Source organism: Synchytrium microbalum (assembly GCF_006535985.1).
Source record: "Synchytrium microbalum strain JEL517 chromosome Unknown SmJEL517_scf0028, whole genome shotgun sequence".
NCBI lineage: Eukaryota > Fungi > Chytridiomycota > Chytridiomycetes > Synchytriales > Synchytriaceae > Synchytrium > Synchytrium microbalum.
The window spans coordinates 29,684-44,272 of record NW_022158377.1 but is presented as its reverse complement, the minus strand read 5'-3'; the positions used below and the strand labels follow the sequence as shown (position 1 = coordinate 44,272).

Here is a 14,589-nt window from a genome sequence, read left to right as displayed (position 1 = left end):
GGATTTCGACATTACTACCATTCTAGTGTCTCGTTGGGATATATGAATGTCATGATATATGTCATTGAGATCCTTTGTTGTATCTGTATGATTGGTTGCTTGAATCTGTCCCACGGTTTCTCCTGATGGAGTTATCCAGCGGTTATCCGGGCGGTTATAATAAAACTGTTAACAGAAAATGGTGGTAGTCTTCAAGTCCACCCTACAAAACACGATCCAGGTGCTGAGCACGATAAAAATGGCAGGGGGCAGTAGGCTATCTATAAAGCATTTTAACTTTGAGAATGTTCGTGAGCTAACGTTGCTAGATTCGCAAGGGGTTGAGGTGAAGTTCCAGGAATTGTATCAGGATCGCAAGTCAATAATAGTCTTTGGAAGGAACCTGTTATGATTAGTGTGTCGGGATTATTTTGAGGTCAGTGAGAACTACAGAATGCAATGGTGTTGATTGTTTTGAAGTTGGTAATGCATGTGAAAGCAGTTCGTGAACTAACATCTTGCACATGTTTTCACTCCACAGGATCTAGACAGAATTGATAAGAAGACGCTATCTGAGTCTGGAATTTCGCTGATATTGATTACACCAGCTCCGCTTTGGGCAGTCCAAAAGTATCTGCGCGAGACGAACTTTGGGGCAAGTCAGACATATGCTTCCCACCATCTCGTGATTCTAACGCTTCTACATATTATTACAGTTACCACTATACTGTGATCCTAAAAAGACTTTATACACGGCTCTGGATATGAATCTGAAGTTTGACTCACGATGGTTACCGTCTCGCCACGTCAAGATATCCAAAACCGATGCGTGGGTGAAAGGATTCGTAATGGGCGTCACAACCGGATTGCAAGGGGATATTAGACAACAGGGTGGCTCCTTTGTCTTGTCCCAGTCTGCCGAAACTGGCGAAGTTTGTCACTTTGAACAGTATGTACAATTGCATAGTCCACATTCAACCCAACTGTCTCTGACGCTACTATCAATAGTTTTGATGCACACAATGCCGATCATGCATTGATTCCAGAGCTATTGGAGGCTGCTGGAGTGCCTCAAAGTGCCTTTGTCTGGAGGGATGAGCTGCCAGCACACACGACTTAAACTTGTGTATAGCCGCATCTCTCGTTTCATGGATATGAAGGCGATCTGAGTGCAGCACTCACTAGCAGTGTTTTGGATTGCCTGAACTTGAAACCACGTTGGGAACGAGAATGTGGAGGGTGGGCCTCAAAGTGAGGCCCATGGGGTCTGCTGCCATCTGACTACAATATGGAAAATATCACAATAAATTAGGATTAGATTTTGATCTCTGAATCGTGATGTGGATGTTTAGATCAGTCACAATTTGAGTTATTCGTCGTTTGTTCAGTTTTTAGAGCGCTCCCGTCTAAAACGGTAAATCTGTGCGATCGCTTCTTAGTCCATTCTAAGTAGTTTCTTTAAATGAATATGTCACGTGAATAAAGGGTTGTCATGAGTAAAGCCACGTCTCTTACGTGCCGCCAATTTCCAACGAAGACGAAGCAGTGGCAAAATCCAAGACTTTTAGAAGACAAGGCACGAATAGATCGGAAAGCTCATAAAACTGCAATCTCTCTATCTCAACCAAGTGATCTACTGTCTGCCCTCATAATATTCAACAAAAATGGCTCAAAAGATAATCGTTATCGGCTCTGGTATGAGTGGACTCACAGCAGGTAAAAGAGAATCAAATTTGTATTTCACTTATGTTTATATGACGGATCTGATCATTTCGGTGTTGCCAGACAATGTTTTGTGCCGAAATTGCACCAACATTTAACATGTGTGTGGAGCATCTCATACCAACCCTCACTTTCCCTTCTTCTCATATGAAATCGCATCAATCACAACAGCTAGTATGTTAAGACAAGCAGGACTTGACGTTCTTGTGCTGGAAGCAAGAGATCGAACAGGTAGCCATTGCACTGCCTCTATCTACCAAGTGGTTTGAGCTAACGTGTCGCTGCGTGCTTGCAGGTGGTAGAATAAAAACTGATACTCAATATGGAGTCAATATTGACATGGGTGCTTCATGGATACATGGTGCCGATGGCAATCCACTGACTGATTTGGTGCCCAATGCTCGAAAGGTGGTGTTTGAACGGATACAGGTTAGTTTGATCACAAAAAAAAGTGCTGTATTCCTTTCTTTGTAATCACGTCTATGAGTTGGAATGATACTTGCAATTGGCACGTGTGATGGACCTGGCTGGAAGAAAAAACTTATAGTAACACGCTTTTTGGTAGATGTTTAAACCAGATGGAAAGCCAATATCAATAGAACGGTCTAGAGAGCTCTTAGATGTGGTGAGAACTGCTAAAGAAACGGTACGGTTGAGAAACAAGGAAGGAAGTAAATTTGAATGAATGCTGAAGGGGCACAAAAAAACCAAGAAAACCAAAAGTCGCTCTCCCCCTTTTTTGTACAATGCTTTCCAATTCTTTGGAAGCACTAGTACGAGAAGGCAAGCTACCATAAGTTTTTGTTGATGTTTTGTGTTTTTTTCCAGGTTTTTCAATTTTGTTTCTTTTCAGTTCTGTTTTCTTGTTTTATTCGAATGAATGAGGATTGAAGTTGATTTGATTTTGCCTTCCCCCTTTATATTCCTCTATATTCCCTTTTACATCCCCCTTAATCCAACCCCAATTCAAAAACCCTGTTCATTTGGTTTGAAATCTTGGTGCTCCCATTCAACCTTCCAAACTCAACCGGCACCTGACATACAATCATCAACCCCCATCATCGTACGCATCCGTTTTAATCATTTTCTTTATTTGATGACAACAGTTCTGGGGTGTGTTTGAACGTGCTGCAAATTATGTGAGATCAACGCACGCTGATATGTCGATGCGAGATTTTATCGATCAAGACGAGGAATGGAAGAGGCAGTTAGAGCGTGATGACTTGTCTAGAGAAATGCTGCCATTCCTGGAGAAAGCTATAGAGAATATCGAGGCCGCTGACTTGGAGACAATGTCTATACGCGAATGGGATATCAACGTACGCGATATGTCTCCAAACAGCATGTAGACTTTATGACTGATCATTTTATCTTCAAACAGGACTTTGGTGGAGAACATTGTTATCTAGTAGATGGATATACAGAACTTCTCAAGAAATCTGGCGAACACATCCTCGCTGAAAAGGATACACGTATATTCCTCAATCATGTAGTGACGAGTATCGATTACAGTGGCGAGAAAGGTGCAGATGTGATAAATCCAGTGACAGTTCACACGAATCAAGGAGACTTTTCGTGTGCAGCTGTACTGACAACGATACCATTGGGATACCTGAAAGCTCATCATCAGAGTATATTCAACCCGCCTCTACCAATATCAAAGAAACAAGCTATCGAAGGATTGGGCTTTGGAGTATTGGATAAGACGATTCTCAAGTTTGAAAAGGCGTTCTGGCCTATGGATGTGGTGAGCATGTGCCGCAATTCGTGATACTTGTTTGTCCTTTTTTCGCGTCAGCGACTAATTACCTCTCTACGATCAGGAATTCTTCTACGGCTTTGTCGACAATGCAGACCCAACACAAAAACCATCTCTCGTCTCCTTCTTAAACGTGACTCGATTACATCCGGAACTATCAGATCCACCAGCTATTCTGGTTGCATACTATGCCCAGTCTACCGCTATGAGGATGGAAGGATTGACGGATAAACAAGTCGGAGAAGTGTTTATGACTTCCATCAAGAGGAATTTCAGTGATAACGTTGATGAAATCAAGTTGGTGGATTTGACTGTAGTTCGATGGGCTTGTGATCCATTTGCATTAGGATCGTATAGTGTAAGTTATCATGCTGGAGTGTGAGATAGTAGCTTGGTACCAACAATGTTTTTACCTAGTCTATCCCAGTCGGCCAATCTGGTGAATGCAATGATGCGCTGGCCGCACCTCTTCGATTAGGTGGTGGAGTGTATACCGCTCCAATCTCAACAACCAACGGACACATCAATGGCGACATCAATGGACATTCAGGAGACTCAAATGGCACATTACTACCGCTCCTACCAAACTTGACCTCACCCGCCATCCCAACAGATCCAAGTAATCCAACAAACAACACCAATAATCCAGTCGTATTCTTTGCAGGAGAGGCCACGAATAGGAATCATTTCGCTACGATACATGGAGCTCTGTTGAGTGGTCGTCGTGAAGCAAATAGGATGATTAATCTCTTGGCTGAATGTAAAGTCTAAGAAAATGGCGGTTGGATATTTTAAATGATCTCAAACAATGGAGGAATGGAACAGATTAAAACATGATAGAGGAACAATGGGGAGAATAGGTGTGTTGCCGATAGGACGTATTATTGTGATGTAGAGATTTGTTGTTGATGATGATTGCATTAAGTGGTTGTAGAAGACAGACATCCCAGAAAATGGACATTATATTTACTTTGTACACTCAAAACATACACACACACACACACACCATAAATGATTCCAAACAGAAAGTGCAGATATGGGAACTGAAATGAGGCTATGTTCTTATAATAGTTTTTGTATACACATCCTTCCTTTACGCGACGCTTTGAAAGTTAAACCTCGTATCACTTCCTATCTCTGCATATCATCTTCAGTATCATCAAACTGCCCTTCAACACCATCATCACCCATCGCATGACTAGCATATCCTGCAGGTACATCAAACGCGACCTCAACATGTTCCATTGCAGCCCTCATAGTCTCTTGATCCTCACGTCTCATACGAGACGGTGGAACTGTATACGGACTGAATCTATGACTATTGTTGCTACCACCGTTATTGCTACCGAGCGATGCCACAAATTGTTGTAGAGCTGGATCAGCATCGTCAGCGAATACCCAACCACTTCCATCTGCAGCGCCTCCTGTTAAGGCATCGTCATCATCTTCGTCCATGTTGGGGTCTGGGTGTAGAGATGCGCATTCTGACATTGCTTGGTACATTGTGTCCACTACGAGAAATAGAATGAAATGAGAATGGAGAAGGGGCGAAAATAGAAAACCAACAAGACATACACCTCGAATGACTTACAAGACTCAGAATCATCAGGCACCATTCTCATTTCATACATGACTTCATCATTATCATCTTCTTCAATCCCTTCGTGAGCTGCTGTAATATCATTGCCATTCTTTTCAGCTGCTGCAATAGATAACGGGTTTCCTTGTGCATCTAGTACAGTGACGCCATCCAGCTGACAATATATACTAGGTCTGGCAATGATACGATCTCCACTTCGTGATATGGCGTGTACGATAATGTTTAGGTAGTCAATGCAGAGTGTTTGTGATGCTGTTGATGGTGTAGTTGCGGCTGATGGTGATGATGGTGAAGTAAAGAATATCTTACTATTGAGATGTGATGACAGGGTGTTAGAACGTTGAGAAACATCCACCAAGTTGCTAACTTCTTTTTTCCCTTCCAACAAGGACACTCACTTTTGAGCAATGTATACATCACCCTTGATTCCAGCCCCGATGCGTATTCCAGATGAAGTAGTGAGTGGTGGTGAAATGTACAGAGTAGTGTTTGGCTGGTGGTTTCTGACAAGAGGCAGCACTGGGTTTTGCAAGTCGTAGTGATGGGTGGTGTCGTTGATGTTGTCGTTTGAAGCGGGCAGAGTGAGGTTGGATGGTAGCGCATCGAGTATTTGGATAGGCATCGCGTCTAAAATCTGTAATAAATCTTTGAATTTGTCAGCTTCATACAGTCCTATTCACACATTCGCTCAAGACAGAAGAAAACACTTTCACATTGCAGAAGAACAAGGGAACTTACCACAGCCTAGTATATAGATAGTTTATAGTGCAATTGGCAATGACGAGCGAGTCGCCAATGTCTTCTTCGTCTGTGCTTGTTAATCGCAGCAATAATGGAACTGAATTGTCAAGATCAACTTCTACAGGGACTATACGGCCAAGGCATATACTAATAGGAGCTACAGGCAGTGTAGCAAGTATAAAGATACCTCTCCTGGTACAGAAACTCATAGATCTCAACAAGGCATGAACTCTGTCATCATTTGACCATCATCGACAGTTTTGCTGACAATTACCATCTCCATGTCATTAGCACGATGAAATGGGAGTGGAGATACGAATAGTCACTACAGAACATGCTCTTCACTTCTTTAAACCTGACGACGTCAAACCGGCTGAGGTTTTGACTGACGCGGACGAATGGAAGGTAATTACTTGTTTGTTCATGTTACGATTTGGGAGCCATGATGATGTCTATCTCATCCTTATATACTGATCTCCTGTTTTTTGTCTACTTGACGTACAGGCATGGAAGAAGATGTCAGATCCAGTCATACATATCGATCTACGAAATTGGGCTGATTTGATGGTTATTGCACCACTAGATGCCAACACACTCGCTAAACTCGCTCAAGGACTATCAGACAACCTACTTGTGAGTGCATTTCTCTTTCTTGTTGTTGGTGCCACGGATGACGTGAAAGTGAACCTACATCAACTTGACGCTCTTTTCTCCCTTCTAGACATGTATATTACGAGCATGGGCACCAACAAGACCCGTGCTGATATGTCCAGCAATGAATACATACATGTGGGATCATCCATTCACTGCCAAACATTTGAAAATCCTACAAGACGAATTGGGCTATAAAGTCATACCGCCTATATCAAAGATATTGGCGTGTGGAGATGTTGGAGTAGGAGCTATGGCTCAAGTAGATGAGATTGCAAGGGTTGTAATGGAGACGCTGGATTCAAGTGTATGAGAGACTCGCCGAACGTTGAATTTCTATGCGTGTATTTTGCGTCCTTATATAATATACTATCACCGACTGTACAATTCTTGAAGTGTTCTTATTACTCATTCAGCATATATATCCTCGTCAAAACTACCATAAAGCTCTCATTAAGCTTCTGAATCGGACCAGGCCGTCCGTTTTGTCATAGCACGTCTGTTTGCGACTACAGATGAAAATATCATCTAAAGCTACCAACAATCCCTGACAGATTTCTACACCAGAATGATTATCGGTTTTAAACATGAAACGAGGTCACCCGAGAATTCCCACTGGACGTTCCTAATATCCAATTCTGTAGCCTTCAGCGCCAGTCCCTTACGCTCCCGAGCAGCAGCGAGGAAGGCGACACCATCCCTTGGCAGTCTAGCTTCCCGATCCTCGTATCAACGAATCTCCAGTCTGCTGATGCCCGATGAGCATAATATGATATTGCATACAAGTTTGTAAGTCGCGAGAATGATATATCGCCATTCAGTGAATTGTATGTACAAGGACTTCAAGCTTGGACACAAAAATCCCAGAGCAAAAGCGTGTGTCCAAAGTACCTTCTGGCCCACTCATCATCGATAAAGAGTGTTCGAAGTGGACGTTGTGGTACTATCGGCTTTTCTTTGCCCCTAGGAATCAAAGTGAATTCATCCAAGCAATCTAGTTGATTTATAAAATCGCTATCGAGATCGTCCATCCCTGTGAGGTTGAGTTGGCGTACGGTAGGGCCGCTTCATGATATGATTGCATCTCCTAGACCTGATGGCGAATGTTGAGACATGGCGTTAAGACAGAGACGTCTTAGTTTCAAGTGTTTCGAGAGAGCGATTACATAATTCCAGTTGGTGTGGCCGTCAGCAGCATGGTATATCCTAAGACACTGCGGTGTTGTGTGCGTCTCCATGAAGGTCGTCCACAAGGCAGTGTCGGCCATAGTTTATAAGGATATCAAACTTCTTTATAGTGACAGGCATCTTGCTCGCAAGTAACTTTTGACAAGACGTTAAAGCCTACGAGCTTGAGCTCACGACCTCGCGAAAGGGAGCTCCTGACCCTATCATATTAAGTCTTAAACATATACATGGGAGTTGCTGAAGGTGTTGAATGCACACCCTGCAGGTATTCAGTGAGTTTGCCCAAATGTATCTATCCTTTTCATCCAAAGATGCGTCGTCTGAAACTGCGTGCCGAATGGTTCGATATAGATGTGTGATGGCAACAATGTTGAATGTTTTAGATGCCAACGCAAGCGAGTCAAGGTCACGTATAGGAAGATATCTAGCTATCTTGAGCAATAGCTCGGTAGGGAAAGATGTTTCCTCTTCCGGCGGGTCCTGTAATTCACTCATGTCTACTCGCCTGTGAGTGAGATTGTAAATTATGAGGAGATGGGGTTTTCAGTGATGTTCTCTGCAATGAAGAACACAATGCTCAGCACTTGCTTGTGAGTCTTTCCAAAATTCTCCTTTTCCTGTTTCAACTATTACGATAAGCTACCTTGTTCCATCTTCCTTAAACATCAAGAGGGATGAACAACGACGATGAATTGACGGTGGAGGAAGAACGTGCGCGCCTCGCGTGCGAGGTAGTTTTGATTCAAATTTGAAGTTTCTGCTAGATCTCACATTTTTCCTTTCGGTGCTTAGATTAGCGTTGCAGACTTGATCAAGAAAATTCAAATGCCATTAAGCTTCACCAAGAACGAGTAAACCGAACGAATTATTCGCAATTCCATCGAGTGGACGATAAATTTACGTTTCGCTCTCTCGCAGTTATCAAGTCACTGTGGATGTGTGTAGCATCGACACCATTTCAGACAAGGACTTTGACTGGGCAGTGAATCTCGTCAAACGGAACTTGAAGGACCAGTTACGCGTGAAATCTTTCACTATTCACGTTTCAAAAGTGTAACTTCTCAAGTTTCTAATCAGATACGTGGAAGCAAAAGATATGGGCTGGAGTACGCCAGATAAACGCGAAGAGATGAGCTCTGACGCACCAAGATTTCTAATTGCACGTGTCAATCAGCGAAGCATCGGATATGTGCATTTCCAATTCAGTACTGAAGAGTTGGGAGATGTTGATCAGGATGCCAAGTTAAGATATGATCTGGCAAATTGGGATAAGAATGGACGAATGGGAGGTTAGTAACAGATACGGGCAGCTACTGTTTGAACTTGCTTGACCATGGATCTGTCAATTCGAATAGCTAAACCATCAATATGTGAAGAAGTCGCAGTAGTCTATTGGTTAGTCTTTATCCGTTGGATATGTACGGCGTTAGGTTCTCATCCAGCAACCAAACTGCTACTCTAGTTACGAGCTGCAATTAGAAGCTGAAGCACAAGGGCGTGGTCTTGGCCATCATTTGATGGAACTAATGGAACAAGTTGGACGTGTTACTGGAATGTACAAGTCAATGTTGACCGTCTTCAAATCCAATACTCGAGCCATCGAGTTCTATTCCAAACGAGGGTGAGCTTGGATTGCTTCGCATATGTTCCATATGCAAAGATAGATGAGTATCTGGTTGACACGTGGAACTTGGTCGTTAGGTATTCCATAGATCCGATTTCTCCACCAAAGTCAATGCGTGCTTCATATGACATAATGTCTAAATTATTAGTAACCAACTTGTAAAATGAGATACACTAAATCAAAAAGAGCAGCAGCACTACATGCATTTTCAATGGTGTGAAGATAGACGTGTTGATTGAAAAATTGTAGGTACTTCTATACGATCAAGTTGAAAGTGTGGAGAGTGCAAATGAAATCAATGCTTGGGCTCTAATTTGGCACCAATATCCTTTCCTCGTAGTTTGACGCCCAAGATCCTTTCCATTTTAGCCAATACTTGTTGATTTGGATTGACGGCCTGTGATAGAGATAATTAGTAACATGAAATTGCAGACTGTAGGTCAATAGTTCTTACCTTTCCCGATTCATATTCAGATACAATGTTATGGGGTTGGTTGATTTTGGTAGCCAATTCCTTTTGTGTCATTTTCAATTCAGCTCTTCGTTGAGCAATCGTTTTGCCCAAACTTGGTGAGATCTTTTCAACATGGAAATCCTACAAGAATAGAACGTTGTAAGCGTGAATAAACTGCGATTGGATAGTTCAACAGAGATGCACAACAGAGAAGCAACACACAACACATCATCAACCAAACACCCAATTTATCACCCGGACGTTCAAAACATATCAAATCCTATCACAGGAGAGGGCAATATCCTACCTCAGTCTCTCGATCAATCTTTGCAGCTTTGGAAGCATCCAATGTCGAAGCTGAAGCACCAGTAGAGATTGGTTTCCTTTTTTCTTCAGTAATAATGGTTGCACCAGATCTCCTAGCGGCATTTACTTCAGATTCGGTTTTGGCTACATACAATGGATAGGAAAGTAAGCTTGGAAGTTTGTTGCATTTGAATTATTGAAACTGCCACGTTCTGCGACAAAGAAGAGGCAGCTAGATGCAAAATAAAACGTACCAACTCGATCATTCACTGGCTTTCGTTTCAGGTAAGTAGTCTTGTCCCAATCTGATTCTTCTGACATTTTGAGTTTTTGGATGGGGTTTGCAAATTAATTCTAAGTTGAAAAAGAGGTCAGATACAGAATCAGTTGCTCTGCACTACAATGCCGACACTTGCTAGATGAGAATCTCAAAGTTCACAACGGCAAAGTTGTTTGATGCGTTTTTCAAAACCGACGTTTTGGATGCTTCGAGATGCGCTGTTTGGACGAGAAACTGAACACCTCAACGAACAAACAAAGAGATGGAGCTATTACGTGTCTATTGTTGAATTATCTGGAAAAAACAAGTCCTCTTTCGAGCATAATTCTTGCACGCCGACACGATGTATCGTTGAAACTAAAATACCAAGTGGATTTTGTAAAGCGACAGTTCCCCAACGGTGCCGGATCACAAAAGGGAAAATTCTATTAAGCGAGATACATATGCATAGTGCCTTTTACTGTATTTTGAAACAAATAGTCTACATTGTACCGTGTTAAAAAATTATCTTAAACCAACAAGCAACATCCCTCTTTTTTTACTACATCATGTTTGACATGAATTGCTGTGCGTATTGCATAGCTTTCACATTCGGATGAGGTACAGCTTCAAACTGATTATACTTCATGTTGAAATCAGGAGTAACTCTGATATAAGCTCCTTTGTTTCCACTGACATCGACATAGTTGGGTGCTGAGAAGATTGTTATGCATTTTCCGTCGTGTTCTACAGCATAACCTTCTTGTCTGACTTCGTGACTTCTAACTACACAATTCAATCCATTAAGGTCACAGAATGCTTTCGATACATCTGGTCCAAACTGTATTCCGACTCCTCGTTTAGATGGTGATCGACCTGGTTGAGGTTGTGGATCAGACCATAGTAGTTCACACATCAGGCCCTCTGATCCGGGCTGCTTAAACCTGTCGATTTGTCGTATCTAAAGAAAATGTGTGAGCAAAAAAATACACAGGAGCACAGAATAGGATCACGTCCATCCCGTTTTGAGTATTCTTTCTTACCTCATCTAGAGTTACACCATCTCTACTAAACAAACCACCATGGACTACCAATATTTTACCACCAACCAGGTTACCCAATGGCACAGCGTTAAATATCTCCGAGAACAACTTCATCATAACATCCGAATACTTTGCCTTGACTTCTCCTTCAAATCCATATACCTTATTCATATCATCGGTTTCATGATTACCACGACTCATAAAGAAGGAATCCGGATACAGGGCTTTGAATGCTAACAAGGTCAATATACACTCTACAGAGAAGCTACCACGATCTACGAAATCACCATTAAATATATATGCATTGGTTGGGGATGGGAGGCCATTCAAAGCAAAAATGTTCATCAAGTCATAGTATTGGCCATGAATGTCTCCACAGATGGTTACGGATCCATTTGTGGGTATGGGTACGTCGACGATTGTAGATGAGGCTTCCAGGACGGCTTTGGCTGCAAGCATGATCTTGTAGACGTATTTTCTATGTAGTTTCTTTTGGGCCTTCATGTGCTCCATCATTGCCATTACGAAATCGAGTGTGATTCCTTCTGCTGGTAGATGAGGTTCGGGCGATCTGGTGCAAATGAAATGAAAGGGGATTAGCTTATGGGCACAAAAAGAACAATCTGAATCCATCCTCGATTACTCACGCTGGGTCCACGATAATACTATCTACATCTCCCAACAACTCGACCGCGCTCTTTTTACTATCTTCTACGGCAATAGCCTTTTCAAAGTTCCGTCGAGTTAACTCTGCTTGGCACTCCTTGAGCTTTAGTTTAGCATCTGCATCACGAGGAGCGACTTTGCACACTGCCTGAAAGTCCTTTACAGCCTCTAAATCACAATTGAAGAATAAATCACATTGAGAATTGAGAGAGATAGAGACCTTCTTGATCAATTTGTTGGTGCCATGGTAGATGTTTTTTGCCTACCTTTGAATTTCCCCATTGCCATATTTCCCACGGCACGGCGATAGTAAGCCTTGACGAAGGTTGGATCAATTTCAATAGCCTTGTTTGCATCCTGTATAGCGGCTCCGTACAATTCGACCTTGATGTATGCTGACAGAAACGTGACGGGAGTCAAACAATTTTGACACAGAAAAAAAGAATCTAGATGGTCCACTGCGAAATCCAAACACAACATACCAAAGGCTCGATTTGAATAGTAGGCAGGGACACTAGCGTTGAGTTCTATTGCTTGATTGTATTTGTCAATTGCGGCATTGAAGCTTCTTTTAGCAATCAATTCGTTGCCCTCGTTTTTGAGCTAGTTTGTTGTTGATAGGTAGCGTGTTAATGAAAGAATACAATTGAAGTTGAAATTGGAATTGATACTAGGACATACGTACTGCGTCTGCTGATACAGATGCCATCATGGTCGTTCTATCTCCGTCAGAACGTGCAAGTGTAAGGGTGCAAATTGGATGAGCCGAGGGAGGAGAACGTGCATGAAAGAAGGGTGAATGAAAATTATACTATTTTCAAGCAAGCTTGAGAACCAGCTTGAGAAATCGCGTGCCAGTTTTGCGTTTTTGCTTGCAGAGAGCTGAAGAACTCGCAAATCATGGATTTCTCGAATGCACAGTTCTACTGACCGTTCGTGGTCTAAAAACGGGTAGATCTGGACAGTAAACGCTCAAAGACCCTAGAAATTACGGTAATATATTCGCACTAGCTCTACGTGCTCATCCCTGAAAATCTTTGACAATCCAAACGTCGCGCACAAACTCCAGAGACATATAGCTGAATAACTGAATTCAAGCTGCGCGGCACGTGCTCAGCAATGACGAGACATAGACATGTCGTGAGCTGCGTGATATCCACCACTTTCGATTCTGATGGCAAGTTTCAAACCCCTACCTGTGACGCTGATGGTTGCTACAGGCCTGGCAAATCCGTACTAGTACTGAAACGTAGCTTAAATGTTCGAACGTATCAGTAAGTATTGTTATTACCCGCCCAGTTGCGATGGAAATGGTCGTGTCTTGGCGACATCAACATTTTGCCAAATCTTACTACATTCACTCAGAGGAAAATACGCTGTGGTATCTGGATCCGTCGAAGAATCTGATACTGACGCACTGCAAAGAGCTTGGATTGAGCTCCGAGAAGAAACTCAACTTACAAAGGATGTCCATCTAAAGCTGCTTCGAAGAGGTCACCCCTTCAACATCCATGCCCCAGAGATTGATACACTCTGGACAGTCCATCCATTCCTCTTCCTACTACTCGTAGACCCAGTAGACCATCTGAGAATCGACTGGGAGCACGACTCGTATGAATTCGTAAAGCCCAATCAAATCGTGAACATGGATACCGTGCCACGTCTTATTGAAACAATTCGACGTGTGTATTTGCCTGACGCAGCGCTTGAAGCATGTCATCGCTTCGAAACTGATTTTGTGTCTGGAGCGACTCAATTCGCTCAAGCTAGTCTCGTTGCTCTGCGAGAGTCTTGTTTGACAGCTCGACTTGGTATAGATAATATAACAGTATCAGATCCAGATTCCTTGTATCGGCAACTAGTTAATATCGCCCAGCAGTTTGTGATGTCTCGGCCGAGTATGGCGTCAGCTATAAAGACAGCATGTGGAAGAGTGTTGAGAAAGGCCGTCAGTCTTGGAAGTGACGTGGATGTCGGGGCATGGATTAAGCAGTTTACTCAACTAGTCGATGAAGAGGTCGTACGTACTGAACATGAACGTGATGCAGTCAATGTAAATGCTGCCAATATACTCGTTGCAAGTAATCGTAGTGTAACTGTCATCACTCTCAGCTGCAGCTCCATCGTAACAGCTGTATTTAAACGAGTATGTGAATTGCTAGCACAACAAGAATCTGGGTCTCTCCATATCATAACTGCTGAATCCGTGAGCTTGTTGAACGCTGATTCATGGAGAAACAATTAGCGTATCAACTTATTTTGCCTCTACAATAGAGACCTCCAGGCGAAGGAGTGACTCTCTTATCAACCATCCGCAAACATGCTCAAACTCTACATCTCGATCTGAAACTCACACTGGTACCGGACTCATCCATATCTCACGCTATAGAGACGTTCAACCCACAATGTGCCATTCTCGGAGCAGATTCGATAGGTCTTGACTCATTCAGCAACAAAATGGGGTCACGTTTGTTGGCTTTAGCATGTCGATATTCTCGAAGTGGTGTCCCGATACCTCTCTATGTCGCGTCGACTAGTGATAAAGTGGTAAAGAGTGTGCATGCAGCAGATGAGGAGCATGATGCTACTGAGATAAC

The 14,589-nt window shown here is 42.7% G+C and overlaps 6 protein-coding genes across 6 annotated transcripts; 4 read left to right on the top strand and 2 right to left on the bottom strand.

Annotated features, from left to right (window-relative positions):
- Nucleotides 1-238: 238 nt before the first annotated feature.
- Nucleotides 239-1,099, top strand: SmJEL517_g04274 (uncharacterized protein; the record flags this gene model as incomplete). The annotated part of the gene is made up of 4 exons (XM_031170202.1): nucleotides 239-325; nucleotides 521-601; nucleotides 696-928; nucleotides 988-1,099. 4 exons carry the CDS (start codon nucleotides 239-241, stop codon nucleotides 1,097-1,099), a joined length of 513 nt encoding a protein of 170 aa, XP_031023808.1.
- A 544-nt stretch (nucleotides 1,100-1,643) lies between these two features.
- Nucleotides 1,644-4,231, top strand: SmJEL517_g04273 (uncharacterized protein; the record flags this gene model as incomplete). Its single annotated transcript, XM_031170201.1, has 7 exons — nucleotides 1,644-1,695; nucleotides 1,997-2,130; nucleotides 2,267-2,347; nucleotides 2,808-3,020; nucleotides 3,083-3,448; nucleotides 3,525-3,818; nucleotides 3,878-4,231. 7 exons carry the CDS (start codon nucleotides 1,644-1,646, stop codon nucleotides 4,229-4,231), a joined length of 1,494 nt encoding a protein of 497 aa, XP_031023807.1.
- Nucleotides 4,232-5,855: 1,624 nt separating this feature from the next.
- SmJEL517_g04272 (uncharacterized protein) lies at nucleotides 5,856-6,765 on the top strand (the record flags this gene model as incomplete). The annotated part of the gene is made up of 4 exons (XM_031170200.1): nucleotides 5,856-5,996; nucleotides 6,093-6,206; nucleotides 6,306-6,434; nucleotides 6,523-6,765. 4 exons carry the CDS (start codon nucleotides 5,856-5,858, stop codon nucleotides 6,763-6,765), a joined length of 627 nt encoding a protein of 208 aa, XP_031023806.1.
- Nucleotides 6,766-8,314: 1,549 nt separating this feature from the next.
- SmJEL517_g04271 (uncharacterized protein) lies at nucleotides 8,315-9,426 on the top strand (the record flags this gene model as incomplete). The annotated part of the gene is made up of 7 exons (XM_031170199.1): nucleotides 8,315-8,371; nucleotides 8,433-8,491; nucleotides 8,559-8,654; nucleotides 8,718-8,929; nucleotides 8,996-9,035; nucleotides 9,103-9,261; nucleotides 9,342-9,426. 7 exons carry the CDS (start codon nucleotides 8,315-8,317, stop codon nucleotides 9,424-9,426), a joined length of 708 nt encoding a protein of 235 aa, XP_031023805.1.
- Nucleotides 9,427-9,559: 133 nt separating this feature from the next.
- SmJEL517_g04270 (uncharacterized protein) lies at nucleotides 9,560-10,345 on the bottom strand (the record flags this gene model as incomplete). The annotated part of the gene is made up of 4 exons (XM_031170198.1): nucleotides 9,560-9,661; nucleotides 9,719-9,859; nucleotides 10,026-10,168; nucleotides 10,279-10,345. 4 exons carry the CDS (start codon nucleotides 10,343-10,345, stop codon nucleotides 9,560-9,562), a joined length of 453 nt encoding a protein of 150 aa, XP_031023804.1.
- Nucleotides 10,346-10,845: 500 nt separating this feature from the next.
- On the bottom strand, nucleotides 10,846-12,701 carry SmJEL517_g04269 (uncharacterized protein; the record flags this gene model as incomplete). Its single annotated transcript, XM_031170197.1, has 6 exons — nucleotides 10,846-11,244; nucleotides 11,327-11,897; nucleotides 11,974-12,160; nucleotides 12,259-12,387; nucleotides 12,475-12,595; nucleotides 12,678-12,701. 6 exons carry the CDS (start codon nucleotides 12,699-12,701, stop codon nucleotides 10,846-10,848), a joined length of 1,431 nt encoding a protein of 476 aa, XP_031023768.1.
- Nucleotides 12,702-14,589: the final 1,888 nt, after the last annotated feature.